The sequence below is a fragment of the Cryptococcus depauperatus genome, chromosome 6 (genome assembly GCF_001720195.1).
Source record: "Cryptococcus depauperatus CBS 7841 chromosome 6, complete sequence".
NCBI classification, from domain to species: Eukaryota; Fungi; Basidiomycota; class Tremellomycetes; order Tremellales; family Cryptococcaceae; genus Cryptococcus; species Cryptococcus depauperatus.
Window position 1 is genome coordinate 577987 of NC_089473.1, and position 16148 is coordinate 594134.

The 16148-nt window shown below is 44.8% G+C and overlaps 9 protein-coding genes across 9 annotated transcripts; 5 read left to right on the plus strand and 4 right to left on the minus strand.

The window, feature by feature from the left end:
* Window positions 1-212: 212 nt before the first annotated feature.
* Window positions 213-2723, plus strand: L203_104964 (tryptophan synthase, beta subunit; the record flags this gene model as incomplete). The annotated part of the gene is made up of 9 exons (XM_066214337.1): window positions 213-233; window positions 304-311; window positions 356-512; window positions 556-649; window positions 692-927; window positions 973-1571; window positions 1621-2300; window positions 2353-2563; window positions 2624-2723. The coding sequence occupies 9 exons, from the start codon at window positions 213-215 to the stop codon at window positions 2721-2723; spliced, it is 2106 nt and encodes a 701-aa protein (XP_066070434.1).
* A 461-nt stretch (window positions 2724-3184) lies between these two features.
* L203_104965 (uncharacterized protein) lies at window positions 3185-3674 on the plus strand (the record flags this gene model as incomplete). The annotated part of the gene is made up of 2 exons (XM_066214338.1): window positions 3185-3397; window positions 3459-3674. The coding sequence occupies 2 exons, from the start codon at window positions 3185-3187 to the stop codon at window positions 3672-3674; spliced, it is 429 nt and encodes a 142-aa protein (XP_066070435.1).
* A 529-nt stretch (window positions 3675-4203) lies between these two features.
* Window positions 4204-4686, minus strand: L203_104966 (60S acidic ribosomal protein P1; the record flags this gene model as incomplete). Its single annotated transcript, XM_066214339.1, has 4 exons — window positions 4204-4224; window positions 4277-4516; window positions 4576-4635; window positions 4684-4686. The coding sequence occupies 4 exons, from the start codon at window positions 4684-4686 to the stop codon at window positions 4204-4206; spliced, it is 324 nt and encodes a 107-aa protein (XP_066070436.1).
* Window positions 4687-4949: 263 nt separating this feature from the next.
* L203_104967 (uncharacterized protein) lies at window positions 4950-6288 on the plus strand (the record flags this gene model as incomplete). The annotated part of the gene is made up of 6 exons (XM_066214340.1): window positions 4950-4966; window positions 5017-5032; window positions 5186-5278; window positions 5562-5728; window positions 5779-6044; window positions 6095-6288. 6 exons carry the CDS (start codon window positions 4950-4952, stop codon window positions 6286-6288), a joined length of 753 nt encoding a protein of 250 aa, XP_066070437.1.
* Window positions 6289-6562: 274 nt separating this feature from the next.
* On the minus strand, window positions 6563-7366 carry L203_104968 (uncharacterized protein; the record flags this gene model as incomplete). Its single annotated transcript, XM_066214341.1, has 2 exons — window positions 6563-7039; window positions 7106-7366. The coding sequence occupies 2 exons, from the start codon at window positions 7364-7366 to the stop codon at window positions 6563-6565; spliced, it is 738 nt and encodes a 245-aa protein (XP_066070438.1).
* A 540-nt stretch (window positions 7367-7906) lies between these two features.
* Window positions 7907-10103, minus strand: L203_104969 (uncharacterized protein; the record flags this gene model as incomplete). The annotated part of the gene is made up of 7 exons (XM_066214342.1): window positions 7907-8761; window positions 8807-8935; window positions 8981-9171; window positions 9217-9511; window positions 9563-9690; window positions 9750-9825; window positions 9894-10103. 7 exons carry the CDS (start codon window positions 10101-10103, stop codon window positions 7907-7909), a joined length of 1884 nt encoding a protein of 627 aa, XP_066070439.1.
* A 118-nt stretch (window positions 10104-10221) lies between these two features.
* On the plus strand, window positions 10222-10609 carry L203_104970 (uncharacterized protein; the record flags this gene model as incomplete). Its single annotated transcript, XM_066214343.1, has 4 exons — window positions 10222-10277; window positions 10333-10409; window positions 10457-10524; window positions 10571-10609. The coding sequence occupies 4 exons, from the start codon at window positions 10222-10224 to the stop codon at window positions 10607-10609; spliced, it is 240 nt and encodes a 79-aa protein (XP_066070440.1).
* A 272-nt stretch (window positions 10610-10881) lies between these two features.
* On the minus strand, window positions 10882-13566 carry L203_104971 (uncharacterized protein; the record flags this gene model as incomplete). The annotated part of the gene is made up of 9 exons (XM_066214344.1): window positions 10882-11679; window positions 11731-11928; window positions 11977-12184; window positions 12247-12308; window positions 12358-12375; window positions 12423-12631; window positions 12678-12718; window positions 12766-12944; window positions 13000-13566. The coding sequence occupies 9 exons, from the start codon at window positions 13564-13566 to the stop codon at window positions 10882-10884; spliced, it is 2280 nt and encodes a 759-aa protein (XP_066070441.1).
* Window positions 13567-13765: 199 nt separating this feature from the next.
* L203_104972 (uncharacterized protein) lies at window positions 13766-16134 on the plus strand (the record flags this gene model as incomplete). Its single annotated transcript, XM_066214345.1, has 8 exons — window positions 13766-14082; window positions 14127-14169; window positions 14233-14374; window positions 14426-14472; window positions 14517-14770; window positions 14816-14924; window positions 14976-15104; window positions 15151-16134. 8 exons carry the CDS (start codon window positions 13766-13768, stop codon window positions 16132-16134), a joined length of 2025 nt encoding a protein of 674 aa, XP_066070442.1.
* Window positions 16135-16148: the final 14 nt, after the last annotated feature.

Consider the following 16148-nt stretch of genomic DNA (forward strand, 5'->3'; position numbering starts at 1 on the left):
CTGTCGATCCTCGCCATCCTGTCGAGAAGGCTATGGGGGTGATCTTTGTTGAAAATAAATGAAAGAAGAGAAAAGATGATGGAAAAGCGAAAATTTATATACAAGAAAAGCGGACATCGGGCAATGTCCGCCTCCCGACTCGATTTTAAGGGTTGTAGATGGATAAGAAGATGAAAAGAGTTTGATTTTGCATCTATACTTGAGTTTGAAAGATGGCAGAGGCAATTAAAAGAGTATATGCGGAAAAGAAGGAACAGGCAAGTCTATGCTGTTCAAAAGATATACTAGCTCATGCTTGTGTAGGATCAGGCGTGGGTGGCCTTGCTGACGATGGAATGTACTGACGGTGGAGCAGCGCGTTTGTTACTTTTCTGACGGCAGGATTTCCTACGAAAGATGCTACTGTTCCTCTGATGCTTGCTCTCGAACGGGGAGGTGCCGATATCATTGAGCTTGGTACGCCTTTTAGTGACCCAATTGCCGACGGACCAGTGATTCAAAAGGCCAATACTGTGAGTCGAGTTGTGGAAGGGTAAACTTTGCTGATGAGGATAGATTGCTATCGAAAATAAAGTCAGCTATGCCGACTGTCTCGAGTACGTTCGACAGGCACGAGCTCAAGGGCTTAAAACGCCAGTCTTGTTCATGGGTGAGTCTACTTGACGTCTCTATCGCTAACGCACAAACGTAGGCTACTACAACCCTCTTATCGCTTATGGAGAGGAAAAGGCTGTTTCTGACGCTCGAGAGGCGGGTGCCAATGGCTATATCGTTGTCGATCTACCGCCTGAGGAGGCTGTCAAATTTAGGGATATCTGCACTTCAACTGGAATGTCTTATATTCCATTGATTGCTCCTTCAACCAGTATCGACCGAGTCAAGTTTTTGACCTCTATTGCTGACTCGTTCATCTATGTTGTATCAAAGGCAAGTGTTTCTAAATTTGACGATCCAATCTGACGTCTGATCTAGATGGGCGTGACAGGTTCCAACGCCAACGTGGCTATCTCTGCCTCTCTCCCCGAGCTTGTCAAGCGGATTCAAACGTTTACGCCTATGCCTCTTGCGGTCGGCTTTGGTGTCGATAACCGCACCCATTTTGATTTTGTCACTTCTGCTGGAGCAGACGCTGTTGTGGTCGGTTCAAAGATTATCAAGATTATCTTTGACAACTATGAGAATGGGAAAGCTGTTGAAAAGGTGGAAGAGTTTTGTAGAGAAATCACCCTCAAAGGTCAAACCCCTGTCCCTTTGGGACGTAAAGACAAGCGGCCCACGGTGATTGAGCCTCCTCTTCCCATCCCTTCTTCTGAGCCCTTGGCCGAAGCCGAGACAAAGGTCATCGCGCCCGGCAAGCTTCCCTCCCGATTCGGTCTCTTTGGTGGCGCCTATGTTCCCGAATCCCTTGTGGATTGCTTGAACGAACTGGAGGCTGCTTATGTGGAAGCAAAGAATGACCCTGCGTTTTGGAAGGAGTTTGAGGATATGTATGGCTACATGAACCGACCAAGCGAGCTTTACCTGGCAGAAAGATTGACTGAGAAAATGGGTGGGGCCAAGATCTGGCTTAAGTGTGTTTAATTTTCGCGTCGTTGTGCCTCATTCTAATCCGTTATGTAGGAGAGAAGACCTTAACCACACGGGTTCTCATAAGATCAATAACGCTGTTGGCCAAATCCTTCTGGCTAAACGTCTGGGCAAAAAACGCATTATTGCAGAGACTGGCGCAGGCCAGCATGGTGTTGCCACCGCTACCGTCTGTGCCAAGTTTGGCATGGAGTGCGATATCTATATGGGTGCCGAGGATGTTAGGAGACAAGAACTAAATGTGTTCAGAATCAGAATGCTTGGTGGCCGAGTCATCCCTGTGACTGCTGGTACTCAAACTCTCAAGGATTCCGTCAATGAGGCTATGCGTGACTGGGTTACTCGTCTTGACTCTACACATTACCTCATCGGTTCCGCGATTGGTCCTCATCCCTTCCCTACCATCGTCCGAGACTTTCAACGAGTCATTGGCAGGGAAATCAAAAGCCAGATACAAGAAAAGACTGGTAGATTACCTGATGCGGTAGTGGCATGTGTAGGTGGCGGAAGCAATGCCATCGGTACTTTTTACGACTTTATCGAAGACAAGAGTGTGAGACTAGTCGGCGTCGAGGCTGGTGGACATGGTATAGACACCGATGCCCATTCTGCCACTCTAAGCAAAGGCGTCATGGGCGTTGTCCACGGCGCGGCGTCCTATATCATTCAATCTAATGAAGGCCAGCTTGTCCCAACTCATTCCATTTCTGCGGGTATGTTTTTTTTCTCTTCAAGATGGAGAAAATGCTAACTTCATGGCTCAAGGTCTCGACTACAATTCTGTTGGTCCAGAGCACTCTCATCTCAAGCATATTGGCAGAGCGGAGTATGTGGTTGCCGATGATTTCCAGTGTCTTTCTGCATTTAAACTCTGTACCGAGTTGGAGGGCATCATCCCTGCTCTGGAGTCTAGCCATGGTCTTTGGGGAGGTATGCAAGTGGCCAAAAGTCTGCCCAAAGATCGAAACGTCGTCATGTAAGTGTAGTTTTCTTGGTGTGTTCTGCAGCGCTTGTGAAGGTGCTCATGAAAAACTAGTTGCTTGAGCGGAAATGGCGCCAAAGACGTTGCAGAGGTTCTCTTGACTTTGAAAAACAAAGAATGGGCCGACAAGCTTGACTGGCATGTTGCACAATGATCAGTATTAGAAACGCTGTTTTGGGTTGAGGCAAAAAAAAAACTGCAAGGTGACAGTCTCATGAAGATCAGCCCATCATGCATTGATTACAACTGGAAGTCTTTGGATGAATATTATGTTAGTGGGTTGAATACATCGCTGACCTTGCTATTGACTGTCTATGGAGCGCCTATAACCATGCATTATTCGCCTGTTGGTAGATTAAGCTCCAATGCTGTCCAACACGAGTCAAGGAAAACCATCAACAAATTATGTATGCTGACTGATGTCGTTCAAAACTCGGCCGAATTGATAAGCGGAAAACAGGGCTATCGTTTTCTCGCCTATCTATAGATTTTGAGTGGCCAATATGTCGCATTTATTATTTGAAAAATAAATATATAAGTTGATAAATTTTGAATATCTTTTTGCTTCTCTATCACCAGCATTTTACTTTGCTACTAAACGAAAAGCATCAAGCCATGTCCACAACATTGGATTCGCCTGTCAAAACCCAAGACCCATCTTGCCTGCCATCTGAGCTACAGCCTCAAAATCCCTATCAACCTACTTCCTCTGTCTTTTCTCGTTCAGAAGATGCACCCATACATAATGTGCCTATGAGAGTAGTCAATAGACCTCTGCCCTCAGAACTGGATGAGAACAAAGTAAAGGCTTTCATGGAGGAGATGCAGGTTTGTGATTCCTACATGAAATGAATAGGGAGAGTTGAGATAAGGCTTACTTCCATTATAGCGAGGAGATTCATTCACGCCTATAGAGATTGTCAAAGTCAAGGCTCCTCTTAAAACAAACCCCACCGGTCCTCCGCAAGTGTTTTATTTTGCTATGGGAGGGTGTCATCGATATGAGGCGACAAAAAGGCTGAACTGGGAGACCATCAGAGCGAGAATTATTGAAGTGCCTGCAAGTCAAATGAAGGTCTATTTGGGTGCTGGATCACCCTTTTGAAATGCTGACCAATGTTGAGTAAATGCTGTCTACCAACAGAGATTAATTCGTGTCACTTGTAGTGGTACTTTGGCGATAGGAAGTAATCTGTGGTGTCAAGTAATCATGCTCAAAGCCTGTTAATCTCTGATTTGAGTATGTATGAAAACCTGAACTAATTGGGAGACATCAGGACTTTGGCTTCAGAGGGTACCAGGGATAGTAAACAACTTTTAATAGAAAAGTTATGATACTAGCCGTATCATATAGTATACCAATGAAAACATGCATTTTCAATCAAACTCAAAGAGTAAAAAAACAAGTCTTTACAGTGAGTGCTGAGTAAAGGCAGCAAACGTGAGTGCTATAACCTTGAGCTCCATAAATGCAGGGAATAAGGATAAAACAACGCTCAACATCATAGACAGCTTAGTCAATTCAAGGATAATCAACATCTGCAATCAGATACAAGCAGCAGTAAATGCATAATGAAGCCATGCAAACACCACTAGACTTTGTGAAGATTGTGATAAGCGACACCGCCATGCGCTTAGTCAAAGAGACCGAAGCCCTAAATAACATTCATCAGCACGACTCCATACCCATGAAAACAGTTGGCCAACCATGTCGTCATCAGACTCCTCCTTGGCCTCCTCCTTCTCCTCAACAGGAGCGGCTTCAGCAGCAGCGTTGCCAGCAGCACCGGCAGCAGGAGCAGCACCAGCAGCGGGAGCACCGCCACCGCCAACGTTGGTAAGGAGGTCTTTGATGTCTTTACCGTCGAGAGCCTTGGCAAGGAGAGTGGCCCAGATGGGCTCAATCTCAATCTTGGCAGCCTCAGCAAGGGTGACGATCTTTTCGCCCTGTGACAATCCAGTCAGAATTTAATTTTCTAAAACTTTTTCTCTAGAAATGGACCAACAGTAATCTCAACACCCTCGTCGGCGAGAATAAGAGCGGCGTAGGTGGCAGCGAGCTCAGACTGACATTCATTCAGCATCTCCTTGCTATCATTCTACAAGCCACTTACCATTTTTAGGACGTAAACCTGTTTAAGCCTTTGAAACAATTGGCGGGAATACGCTTAGAATGAGAAGGTTGACAATGGACAATTCAAAGAAATGTACAGTGGACATAGTTTCGCGGAACCAAATGACGGAATCAAAGCGGGGTTATTCCACGGAGTTTGGTGCTCGAAAAATGAGGCGGATCTGAGCAGGGCAGAGTGAAATCATCCTTATACTTTTGCTGACTTGTTTCTTTTTTTCATCCCTCAAGCCAAAAAAATAACCCAAAATGGCCCCTTCAACTTCGTAAGTGCAACGGCGGTAAGAGACACCAACAGCGCTGACAAAGGTTGCAGTGTGCCTACTGCCGAGGTAAGCAACAGTGAAAATGACTTGGTGCAAGGATGTCGAGGATAGGCTGTGGAATTACTTTCAACTTTTGGATAATGCTCGCGCCTACCGAACACCTGCATCAATGTCTTGTGAAATTATGGAGATCAAGAGGGCTGATGAGACTTGTTATAGCAAATTGCCGTCCCCGAGACCTTGCTCAAGAAGAGGCGTACCAACGAGGCTACCCGCGAGGCCAAGTTGACCGCTGCTGCTGAGGCCAGGAAGGTGAGCTTAGAATTTCAATTGTCAAGGATTTCAATGGTCGTTTGGAGGGATTGTTGGAGCTGGGGGGGGTTATATGGAGTGGGAAATTTGGGGATGGTAGAGTGTTTCTGTCAACCTGACCTCTACCATCTATTATGATGTATAACACCGACGTCTGTCGGCACACGGCTAGTCATGACAATGCTGCCCGTAATTAACCATCTTTCGGGGCTGAACCAAATTTTTCTTCCATGCTCTAGTCATTGTCATTTGCCAGTGGGTTACACTAACAAATTTGTAACAGGCACAAAAGGCCAAGAGAAAGGTCATCTTTAAGAAGGCCGACGAGTATGTTAAAGAATACATCAGCGCCGAAAAGGAAGACATTCGACTCAAGCGTGAGGCAAGGAAGACTGGTGACTTTTACATTCCTGCACAACCAAAGGTCTACTTTGTTGTCCGTCTTAAGGGGTTGGTCAAATTTTCGCAATAACCTGTGGCATTATCTCACTTTTGAGCAGTATTTCTAAGATTGCTCCAAAACCCAAGAAGATCCTCCAGCTTCTTCGACTTCTCCAGATCAACAACGGTGTCTTTGTTCGCGTGACCAAGGCTACCCAGCAAATGCTGAACCTTGTCAACCCCTATGTCACCTACGGCGAGGTTAACATCAAGGCCATCCGAGAGCTCGTCTACAAGCGAGGATATGCCAAGGTTGACGGCCAGCGAATCCCTATCACCGACAATGCCATCATCGAGAAGCAACTCGGCAAGTACGGTATCATCTGTAAGTCAAGTCTTGAATGCCTGTAATACACAGTCTGACAGTAAATTTAGGTCTCGAGGACCTCGTTCACGAGATTGCTACCTGCGGCCCCAACTTCAAACAGGCAACTTCTGCCCTTTGGCCTTTCAAGCTTTCTAACCCCAACGGCGGCTGGAGGCCTAGGAAATTCATCGGCTACATCGAGGGGGGTGACGCTGGAAACAGGGAAAAGGCAATGTCCAAGCTCATTCACCAGATGGTTTAAGATGTCTTGTATGTGGGAGAGTATTTGGTAGATTTGTAGTACGAGGATGGATGAGATCCTGCGACTTCTTTTAAGTGAGTCTGTCCTGGCTAGGCCGCAAGAAGATTGAGTAGAATGGTTCAGGATGATGCTTTTCTTATTTTCTCTGCATGTAACCCAAACCAACACTGGCTTTTTAGGCTACCAATTGATGATTTGCATCTCTAATTACATTAAAGCGGATATAGCAACGATATGTCTACAATTTGACGGATCCCTCCAGCATAAAGTGTTTTTAATCAAGCAAACCCCGCCTAAAGTCTGGTCCAATGGCCGCTTCATCTCTCCAACCGGTGATACCAAGAGGCATCTGATTCTCTTTCAAATCGTTCCATGTTAACTCGTTGACAGGAGAATCAGATTTGGCTTCAGTCCCCTGGGTTGCGGCTGTACTTGATATTTGGGTGCCTCTGCTACAGGCTGAATTGTTTGACTGAAGGGAACAGATATGACAGTTGTCTTTGTTAACAATGTTGCTATTCCTGTCACTGACTTGTTTCTGTGTGCTGACGTCTTGCTCACTTTGGATCTTGACATGGATCAGTGGAAGAACTTCGCTGACTGCCTCAGGCCAAGCACTGGGAAGCACTTTGAAGAGGACATCTTTTACAGCGTCTTGAGTACTGCCATCAAACCTCAAATAGAGTGCAATCTTTGATGGCGACACGGAACTTAGAGAGGGACATTCGCGTTGAAGAAGACTGATAGTTTCCTAGAATTTACTTGGTCAGCAACTGAGCGAAATGATTTATAAATACGTCTCTCAAAGACAACATACCTGTGAAGAGGAAAGAAGAGGTCCGATGAAGCTTTCTTCCTTGATAGGCACCAAGTACCTCGTTATACCATGCCTTTTGGGCATCTTCTTCATCACTCTGAGCCTTATCTTGGGTTTGGACATGACTGGAGGTACAGGAGGGGTAGCAACGGGCGGAGTGACATTGGCGGACGTGACGCCAGAAGAGAGGGTAATGGTGGGTGTTTCAAGTTGTTCATATTCCATTTCGCTAAGAGTAGGACTGCAAGGGCTGAGAGCCATGTCGAGTGATTTACTTGGGTTGATTGCTGATTATTGGAGACGAAACTGTCCTCAAACTGCAAGACCTTTTGGGCGGATCACACCATCTGGCTACATTTCTACATCCGCTTATATAAATCTTTGCTCTTCTTGACTTCGTTGTATTGTACAAAAAGCATGAAAGGACGATGCTAAATGCTAGCAACAACAAAGAGTCTTCATTTTCAAAGGAAGTTGTGAGCAAAACACTCCTTACATCTATGACAAGAGGCTCTTTTTCATGGCTGCCCTGGATATATCAAAGGTGGAAGAACTGCTCAAGTACAGTGACACTACATTTATGTGTTGGATGGAAGTGCAAGGAATGCATATTGGAAAGCGTGACGAAACGGAGTCCCATTAGGATATCTTTGACCAACAGCATCAAAATGTAGATACTAGCGAATGGAGCAAATTGATGGAGGAATTGTATTTATTCAGATTGTCTTGTGATACCTTTGAATGCAAAGCGACAATGGTTTCGACGCATAGTTGCATACAACAATGTGAATCTCATGCAAATCAAACAAATAATCCAATAAGGTTCATAAATCCCCAGAACAGCCATCTAAAACACTTGCTTCTTGCATTTCCTACTCTTTCGAGCAAGATATCAGTTACCTCATACTCTGCCATTGCCATACCCCTGAAGACTCCGTCAAAAATGACAAAACAGGTAGAGAGCAGAGAGGTGGGATGAGCCTGTACTACAGAGTATAATCTGTAGAGAGCTGCAAGAAGTTCCAGTGCAAGAAAAACAACGTTGCTGATGTATAGCTTTTGTGAATATGGTGGAGTTGCCGAAATCCAAATGGTGCCCATTCCCAAAATTCTAAGAACGACCAGTCCAAACGTCACTACTTGGATGACTCTTTCGCACCCAAAATCTCTATGTTTAATCACTTTGCCTTTTTTGATTATCTGAGTTTTTGATTGTTGAAGAGACTCAGAGCCACCGCCAATTTTCCAACTTTCAAGCAGAAATTCAAGGCCAGTCTCTTCGTGAGATGACTGAGGGAAAATTCGTTGTTTGTTGGTAGCAAATTTATCCCAATCAAATTTGCTAGATAGATCTTCATCGGGCGATAACCCAGGTGGACGAGAGAAGCCAGTATTGGAGACTGAAGGGGTAGGCTCCCAGTCCATGGGCTCGGGTTCAGCCTCTTCTACAGGTTGGAGAAGTGAAGGCTGGCCGAATACTGGATTGGCTGGAATGTTGGAATGAGAGGGGAATGACGAGGAAGGAATGTTTTGTGACAAGGACAAATGGGGTGGCGTCGAAGCTGTCTGTGCTGGCGAAGGTAAAGATGCCATCCTAACCAGCTTAACTGTAACTGGCTGTTTGACCTGATTTCTAGATACAGCGTGTAGGAATAGCTTACAGACGTGAGTAGAGACAAGGTAGCGACACATAGAACTTACACCAATCTCTAAAACAAAAGCAGTTCTAGTAAAGAGCAAGGACAATTGGCTTGAAGTGTCGTCTTTGTTCGCGAACAAGAATGATGCCATAGCCAGTATCCTTAACACCATGATTAGTAGCATATTTCGCTACATCATTGTCAGCAGGTCTTCAATATGAAAGATTAGACATACTACCCAGATACCTCTGCCTGGAGGCCTCTTCAGATCATGAATTCTGACTCGATGGAGCCAATTTGGGTCCCAAACTATCCATAAAATGGAAAAAATATGAAAAAATATCAAGATAATAGAACTCGAGATGTCCATGCCAACGACAGGTTTCCAAGCAAAAACAGCTTGTAATTTTCTCGGTGCGATACAAACTTTGAATAGTAAGAACAAGACCCAGTTGCAGAGATATAACTCACCAAGAACACCTTGCAACCAGCTCAAAATCATCCCTATCCACCATAATCCTCCTCTAAGTATCCAAATCAAAATATATGACGATCTTACTCTCCATTCCGACCCTCCTAATCTCTCCTTCACACGATTCCCTCTATCCAAGGCGTTATTCCAAGCTTCTATCCGGCCCTTTTCATCAGCTCTCTGCATAGCATCCTCTACTGCGGGCCTACAGGCCGTACAGACAGGTGGATAGCGAGTATTCAGTGAGGCAATATAATTTGGAAGATTAGCATAAAGCACTGGGTAACTAGGATCCTAAGAAAACTCAATAAGCCATCACATATGATCTATCTACCAGCCACTTACATTGTCGTCGGGCAGGTAATTTGCGAGCATGTTCATAGTCAACGTCTGGTTGGAAAGACAGCTATGACAGAACGATGAAGCAGACATGGACGTTGAGGTCCTCGGCAAATGATTTGAAGATGGCAGAGCTTTTGTACAAAGCGCATGAGCTTCACCCTTACCAATCAACTACTACGATAAAACTAACCCCTCAAAGAGAATGATTTCGAGTTGAGCTCTGAATCATGCATAGCTGGGAGATCAGATATCATCTCTCCAGTCTTCTGTACCATGATGCTGCAGATCAGCATTGCGTCTCCAAGACCATTTACAGCCACCACGCCATGCTCACTTGATCTCTTATATTCCAGCAGCCACACCTCTCACACTGCCAGTTTGACTTTGTACCCGGCTCAGCAATAGCAACGATCCGATCTTTGCCTTTTCTTTTCGAGGTGATTGATGGCTGAGAATTCTTGGGTTGTGGCTGGAGAAGTGAATGTGAGAGGCAGAAGAAGCATTGGACTGGTTGTAGACGGGTTGTTGGACGCAGAAATAACATTGAATGGTTTTTGGATAAAAGATGAGGAAGATGTAAAAGATGAAAATACAATTGTTGAAAAGTCAACTTTATTATCTTTATTTTTCTTTCATTCCCATCTTTTCTTACAAAAACAACCATGAATGCTACAGACAGTTATGGAGTCAAGATACAGCAAGGCGTCCTCATCACTTGGTATGTCTCTATGCTGTATGCATGGCTCTCGACTCTGACTCCATATGCATGACAGTGACTCAGCTGCAAAGCAAATCTTGCTACACCTTGATTCTCTGCGAGATGGACCTTTTAAATTCGTCCTTCGAGACAGTAGGTGGTTGAGTGGATCTCTCAAGCTGAGGCTAATCCTGAAATAGTTGATGAGAATCATGTGCTGATCAAGAAGGAACATGTTGAAGAGATCAAGGATGCTCTACAGCAAGAAGTAGGTATTTGAGTTTATCAAGGGTGTACTGACTATACATGTAAAGCTTGAGAAGAATACCTATATTCAAGACCCAGAGCTGTAAAGGGCTAGATTGTACACCTGTTCGTCAATTTGTATATCGGAGATTATGTCTCTGAGCCATGGCCATGCCAAAAGCTACCTACTTTGATGGCAAAGCTCTTAGATGACAGCATGTCTTGGTTTCTACTCATACGTGGGCATTTTACCCAAAGTAGGACGACAGAGAGGTGGCCAAGCAGCTCTGCATGTAGAGAATGGGCTGGTAAAACAACATGAATTACATCATGACTCAGTGTTATTGATACAATCTTACTGGCCGGTTCATATCTTTCATTAGTTGCGATTACCTAGCGAAGCATCAATGTCATCTTCTTCTGGCTTTTGCTCCGAGAGGTCTGATACAAAATGATGAGGATGGGGTAGATACAATGGTCGATCCAGGCTCGGTATTTGGCTGAAGGTAGGGTTTGAAGAAAGGTCGACAGGAGTCGTTCGGGCAGGTATACGAAGAACTATTTTTGGTAAAGTAGTTTGTGATGGTTGTGCTAGTGCAAGGGTTTGCAAAATCCCTTCTGTCTTCTGGGGTTCTGTGGATGTAGCGGGTTCCAAAGTGACATTAGCTATGCCCTTGATAGCGTCGTCCATCTCAACTTTAGTGTTATCTGGTTCTTGTTCTGGTGAGATTCCCAGTTTTTGAGTGTCTGATGGTAGCCTTTTGATAACTACAAGTTGTTCCGGCTCCTGTACTTGCTCTTGTGTTTTAACTCCCAAAGGTTCAAATTTGGCAAGTGTTGGACTGGCTGCAGTGTGCTGGGATTCTATCTCCAGCTTTGACTTGTGCGTTGGTGTGTCTGTTGCTGTAGCTATCCCTCGACCTTTTCCGCCTCTACGGGAGGCGAAAATAGGCGTTCCTTCTGTACTCGTTCCTCCACCATCTTCATTCTTCTTCCTATCTCTCAAAGTCATCCTCGTGGCAGGGGTAGACTGTGTACTCGGTAATAAAGAGTCAACATTTGCGCCATCAAAATGTGCGAGGAGGGAGTGAGTTCGGACGAGATGTGTGTGGGAGACCAAATCAGGAGACAGTGGTGTGAGCTTTCCTCCCCTTTTTCTCTTGCCAATTTTCTCCAACTACGCCGGGACCGTTAGAGACCAAGAACCCATGCAATTAGGATAACGTACAAGGTCCAGTTCTTCTTTTGTCCACCACTGAGCACATTCTTCTGAAAGCTCGCCTTTCATACCGACGATATGTCCCATGGCCGCGCTCGTCAACGCTCGGTCGCCATAACCGCCTTCAAGAACAGATACGACTTTGCCTTCAGTATACATGTCTGCGAAAGCAACAATATCTTTAGTGTACCTCGAGTAGAACGAAACCTTCCTGGATGTTAGCTTTGGCCATAGAGATTGTTAGAGTAAACTTACAGGAACTCTACGCTCATGTCTCTGTATACCCTGATGTTCGTGTTCACAAGCATCAAAGCCTGCGCTGATCAAAACGACAGTGCTTTCCGGACTAGCTTCTGTTTGTTCAATGAACACTTTGGCTTTCTCAAGTAAAGCAAGGTAAAGAGGATAGATACGTGCATAGAAATCGGCTTCCGATGTGTACGGCTTGAGATGGATATTTTCGCTGTAATTGAAAGGTTCAATAAATTCCCTTTTGCACTCAATCAATGGTAAAGAAAAACACACATGTATTGGCCATGGGCAGCCAACGATACTGAAGCGTCTCTGATGAGGTCAAGGTTGCCATCCTATGTGAGGTTGGTTACCATTGATTAGTTTATCAGCGCTTAAACATACTTCACAAGGGTAACTGTACTATGGCAGATAACGAGTCAGTCGAGAGCTATTGAATCAAGACATACAATATCATGAACAGAGCCATAAAATCCTTTCCAACCTCTTCTTCTCTTTCCATTCCTACCGAACATCATGACAGGTTTGCCAGCTTTTACCTGTAGGTCGTCGGCATATGATGCAGCATTGAGAGGCATTACTAGAGCCTGTGTACCGTTTCCATGGTGAAGGTCAAAGTCAATGATGATAGCTCGATCAATATCATGTTGAAGATAGCCTAGACTCAGTATCAGAATGATGAGCCTCCATTTTCTCTTATTCACCATGCATAGCCCCAATAACAACATTATTGACATAGCAAAACCTATAAAAATGAGCACATAATCACCAGATGGATTAAACGAATCTCACCCAGATGGAGCGCCTTCACCGCAATGATGCCCAGGAGGTCTAATTGCACAAAATGCCTTTGTAAACGATGCAGTATTTGCTGGAGGCACTAGTATTGGTGGCGTAGATGGCTCCCTGTCTACAGGGCCTGTGGACGCCGTTTGGACTACATAGTCCATCGCCTGGCATACTGTTTGAATCTATATACAAGTTTGGTCAGCTCAGCGGCCAGCGAAGCAATCAGCATCCACCCACAGCTCCTTCTATCGCCAAAATGCTCCCAGGCCCAAGATACAAATCCCCAGGATTCAGTCCCAAACCCTCAGGGATCTCACAGCCAGTCTTTCTGATCTTTTCTATAGCTTCAGTTGCCCATTTGACCAAATCTTTCAAATAACCAGAAGTTGGCAGTACTCCTGCACTAGCTGTTGATCCTTCGCCGATATATGGAAAAGGTACTTCAGGTGGTGGAGAATGAGCCAGTTGGACGGCAGGATGATTCAAAAGGATATGTCCTGGCTTTTCTGGAGGTGGCGGTCTAGACACCAGATACAGTTGGCCAGTTGGCTGGCTTGAGGATGCTATTGATAGAGAAGAAAGCAGATAAGAGAGGTCCTTCTCTTCTCCAGATTTTCTCCGTACGCTACTTGCTTCTTCTACCTGTTCCAGTCTTGCAACCGCTGCAGCCACGCCCAACAGTACTGCTCTGAGCCTTTCTGGCCTCTCAAAAATGTGAGATGAGTTTGAATGACGGATATATTTGTGCTGTAGACATGCTGGCTGTATGAAGAGGCCTAATGGCGAGTTGTTTTGGCTTGACATGTTTTTTCAAATTTATATATTCAACATTACAGGAACAAAAAGAAAAAGAAAAAGTGGATGAAGAATGAATATATGTCAACAAATCACCACGTGACAAAAACGTGTCGACTTTCTTCATCCATGCCTTTTTCTCATCTTTCAAACAATCTAAACTTGCTCTTGCTTTTCAACATATTCATCCAGAGATTCATATACAGTAATGCCACTCAAGAAAAAAATACAGCCAGAAGCAGAGAGCGAGGCTACAAATTTGGATGACGCAAACAAGTCAGCCAGTGGCCAGCCAGACGACTCTGCCTCTCAAACTACTACACCAAGCCAGAAACTTCCAAAGAGACGGCTGGGGGTGGATCCAAGTCTAATTATCAGTGAGAGTGGACGCTCAAGAAGACGGAGATCACCTTCTCCTCAATCTGCTCAGCAGCAGAGCAACAACCCGGATCCTAAAGACCCGGCACGGGCAAAAGAATTGGGTTTGATCATTTATGAGAAGATTATGGCAGAAAAGGACAAAGAGCATGTGTCTATGGTCAAATTTAACAAGGCTGATCTGATGATAGAGGCGAACCTCTTGCCCTGCCGTTTGTGAAGCTACCCAGCAAGGTAAGCCCAATTTGTGCTTTTTATTACTATCCAGACTGTTGTTGACAAATTTTGCTTTATTAGAGGGCTTTTCCAGACTACTATGAAACCATTAAGCATCCAATAAGTCTCGAGATAGTCAAGGAAAAGCTGGAGGCAGCAGAGTACCAAACTTTGAAGGATGTTTGCACAGATATCGGTCAGATTTTCAATAATGCCAAACGATGTAAGTCTCATGTTATTTTTCAGTTTGGCAGTAACTAATGGCTTCTTGCAGACAACATGAAAGATTCTCTTTTGTTTCAGTTTGCCAAGAAGCTACACGTGAGTGTATTGTTCTCCAACTTTTCCTTATTTATGTCTTGTAGAAAATTACGCGTGTTTACTACAGCCAGAAAACAAACTCAGGTAAATACAAAGAGGAATCAGACTCGGAGGGGGAGGGCGAACAAAATTCTACCTCTAGAGCCGGTACAATGCAACCTGAGGCGGGCGGTAGTGCTCATAACGATGAGGAATCCACAAAAAGGAAAAAGGTGTCAGCTGCTCAAAAAGATGGACCTTCCGTGTATAAGCTAGTGAAGCCTGTATTAAAGGCTGTGAAAGAAGCTACGGCCATTGAGTAAGCTTACGATTGATCTGTTGGGATTTGAGCTCACTTAAACAGTGGAAGCGGAAGAGATATATCTGCTATCTTCATGCAGTTGCCCGAACGCAAAGAGCTTCCGGATTATTACAAGACAATCCAAAATCCCATCTCTCTCGAAGAAATTGAGGCAAGTTTCTGTTATAGAATCTCTACGTCAAATTACTCATCCGCGAAACAGATAAAACATCATGGGAGACGATATGATACATGGGAAGAATTTTTCGACGACATGGAACTCATGTGCAACAATGCTATGGAGTACAATGCAGACGAGAGCGAAGTCTTTCAGGACGCCAAGCAAATCAAAGTCTGTCAATGTTGGCATCATCTGGATTGGACTGACATTCTTGAAGGCTATCCTGGCTCATGGTCGAAATGACGTTCAGTTGCGCTTATCGTTCCCACCAGGAACAAAACTCAATCGATCGAAAGCCGTTGCCATGACGCCTTTACGCCCCGGTCAAATACAACCGCCCTCCTATTCTGCTTCTCCTTCCTTCATACATTCGCCAGGTCACTCCATGACCCCTCTTCCTCACTTGGCAATGGCGTCTGTTCCTCATATCCCCGGTCGATCCCCTCTGTCTCATATGCCACATACAGCTATCTGGCCACCAATGTCTCAATCTTCGCAGTCACAAACTGGCTTTCACACTGCTTTGCTGCCTGGTGTGGTGACTGAAGAGATCGTTGCATTGTTAGAAAGATATCCTTTGCATGAGCAGCAGGCATGGCTGAACTCGTTGTCTCCCCAAATGATGATGCTTTACAGACAAGTGGCTGCGTCTCTTGAAATACGGAAACATGCTGCCTCCACCGGGGCGCTTTCAACACCATCATACGCGCATCTCCAGCATCAGGCTTCTCCTCAGTTAAGGCCTTCATCAGGACAACAAACCCCCACAAGTCAGATTTCTCAGGTCAGTATGCAGGGAAAGGAGAGACAAGCTCCAACCCTGCCTATCATCAAATTTATTGACATTACCTTTTCCTCAAACAAACTTGAAAATAGACAAATTTTGAGGCTTCAAAATATTCGGGGCCTTTTCACACATTCCGTGTTGTTGGATGATAAGACAAGCGAAATGATCATCACTGCATACCTCGATACATCACAAGTTTCAACAGAATCGCCCGAGCCAGGTTTGAGCTTGAGATTGAATGAGAACGTTGTTACCTCGACAAAACCTGTCTTGAGTGAAGGTGGCAGACAAATAGCAGCCAAGTGGGCAATAAGTGTGCCGTTCCAAAAGGTGGACAATCGGATTGATATCCTTGTAGATAAGATTGGGGATGGGACAAATAACAGCATAATTTATCTTAGTAGGCAGTATTGAGGTTTTGATGCCTC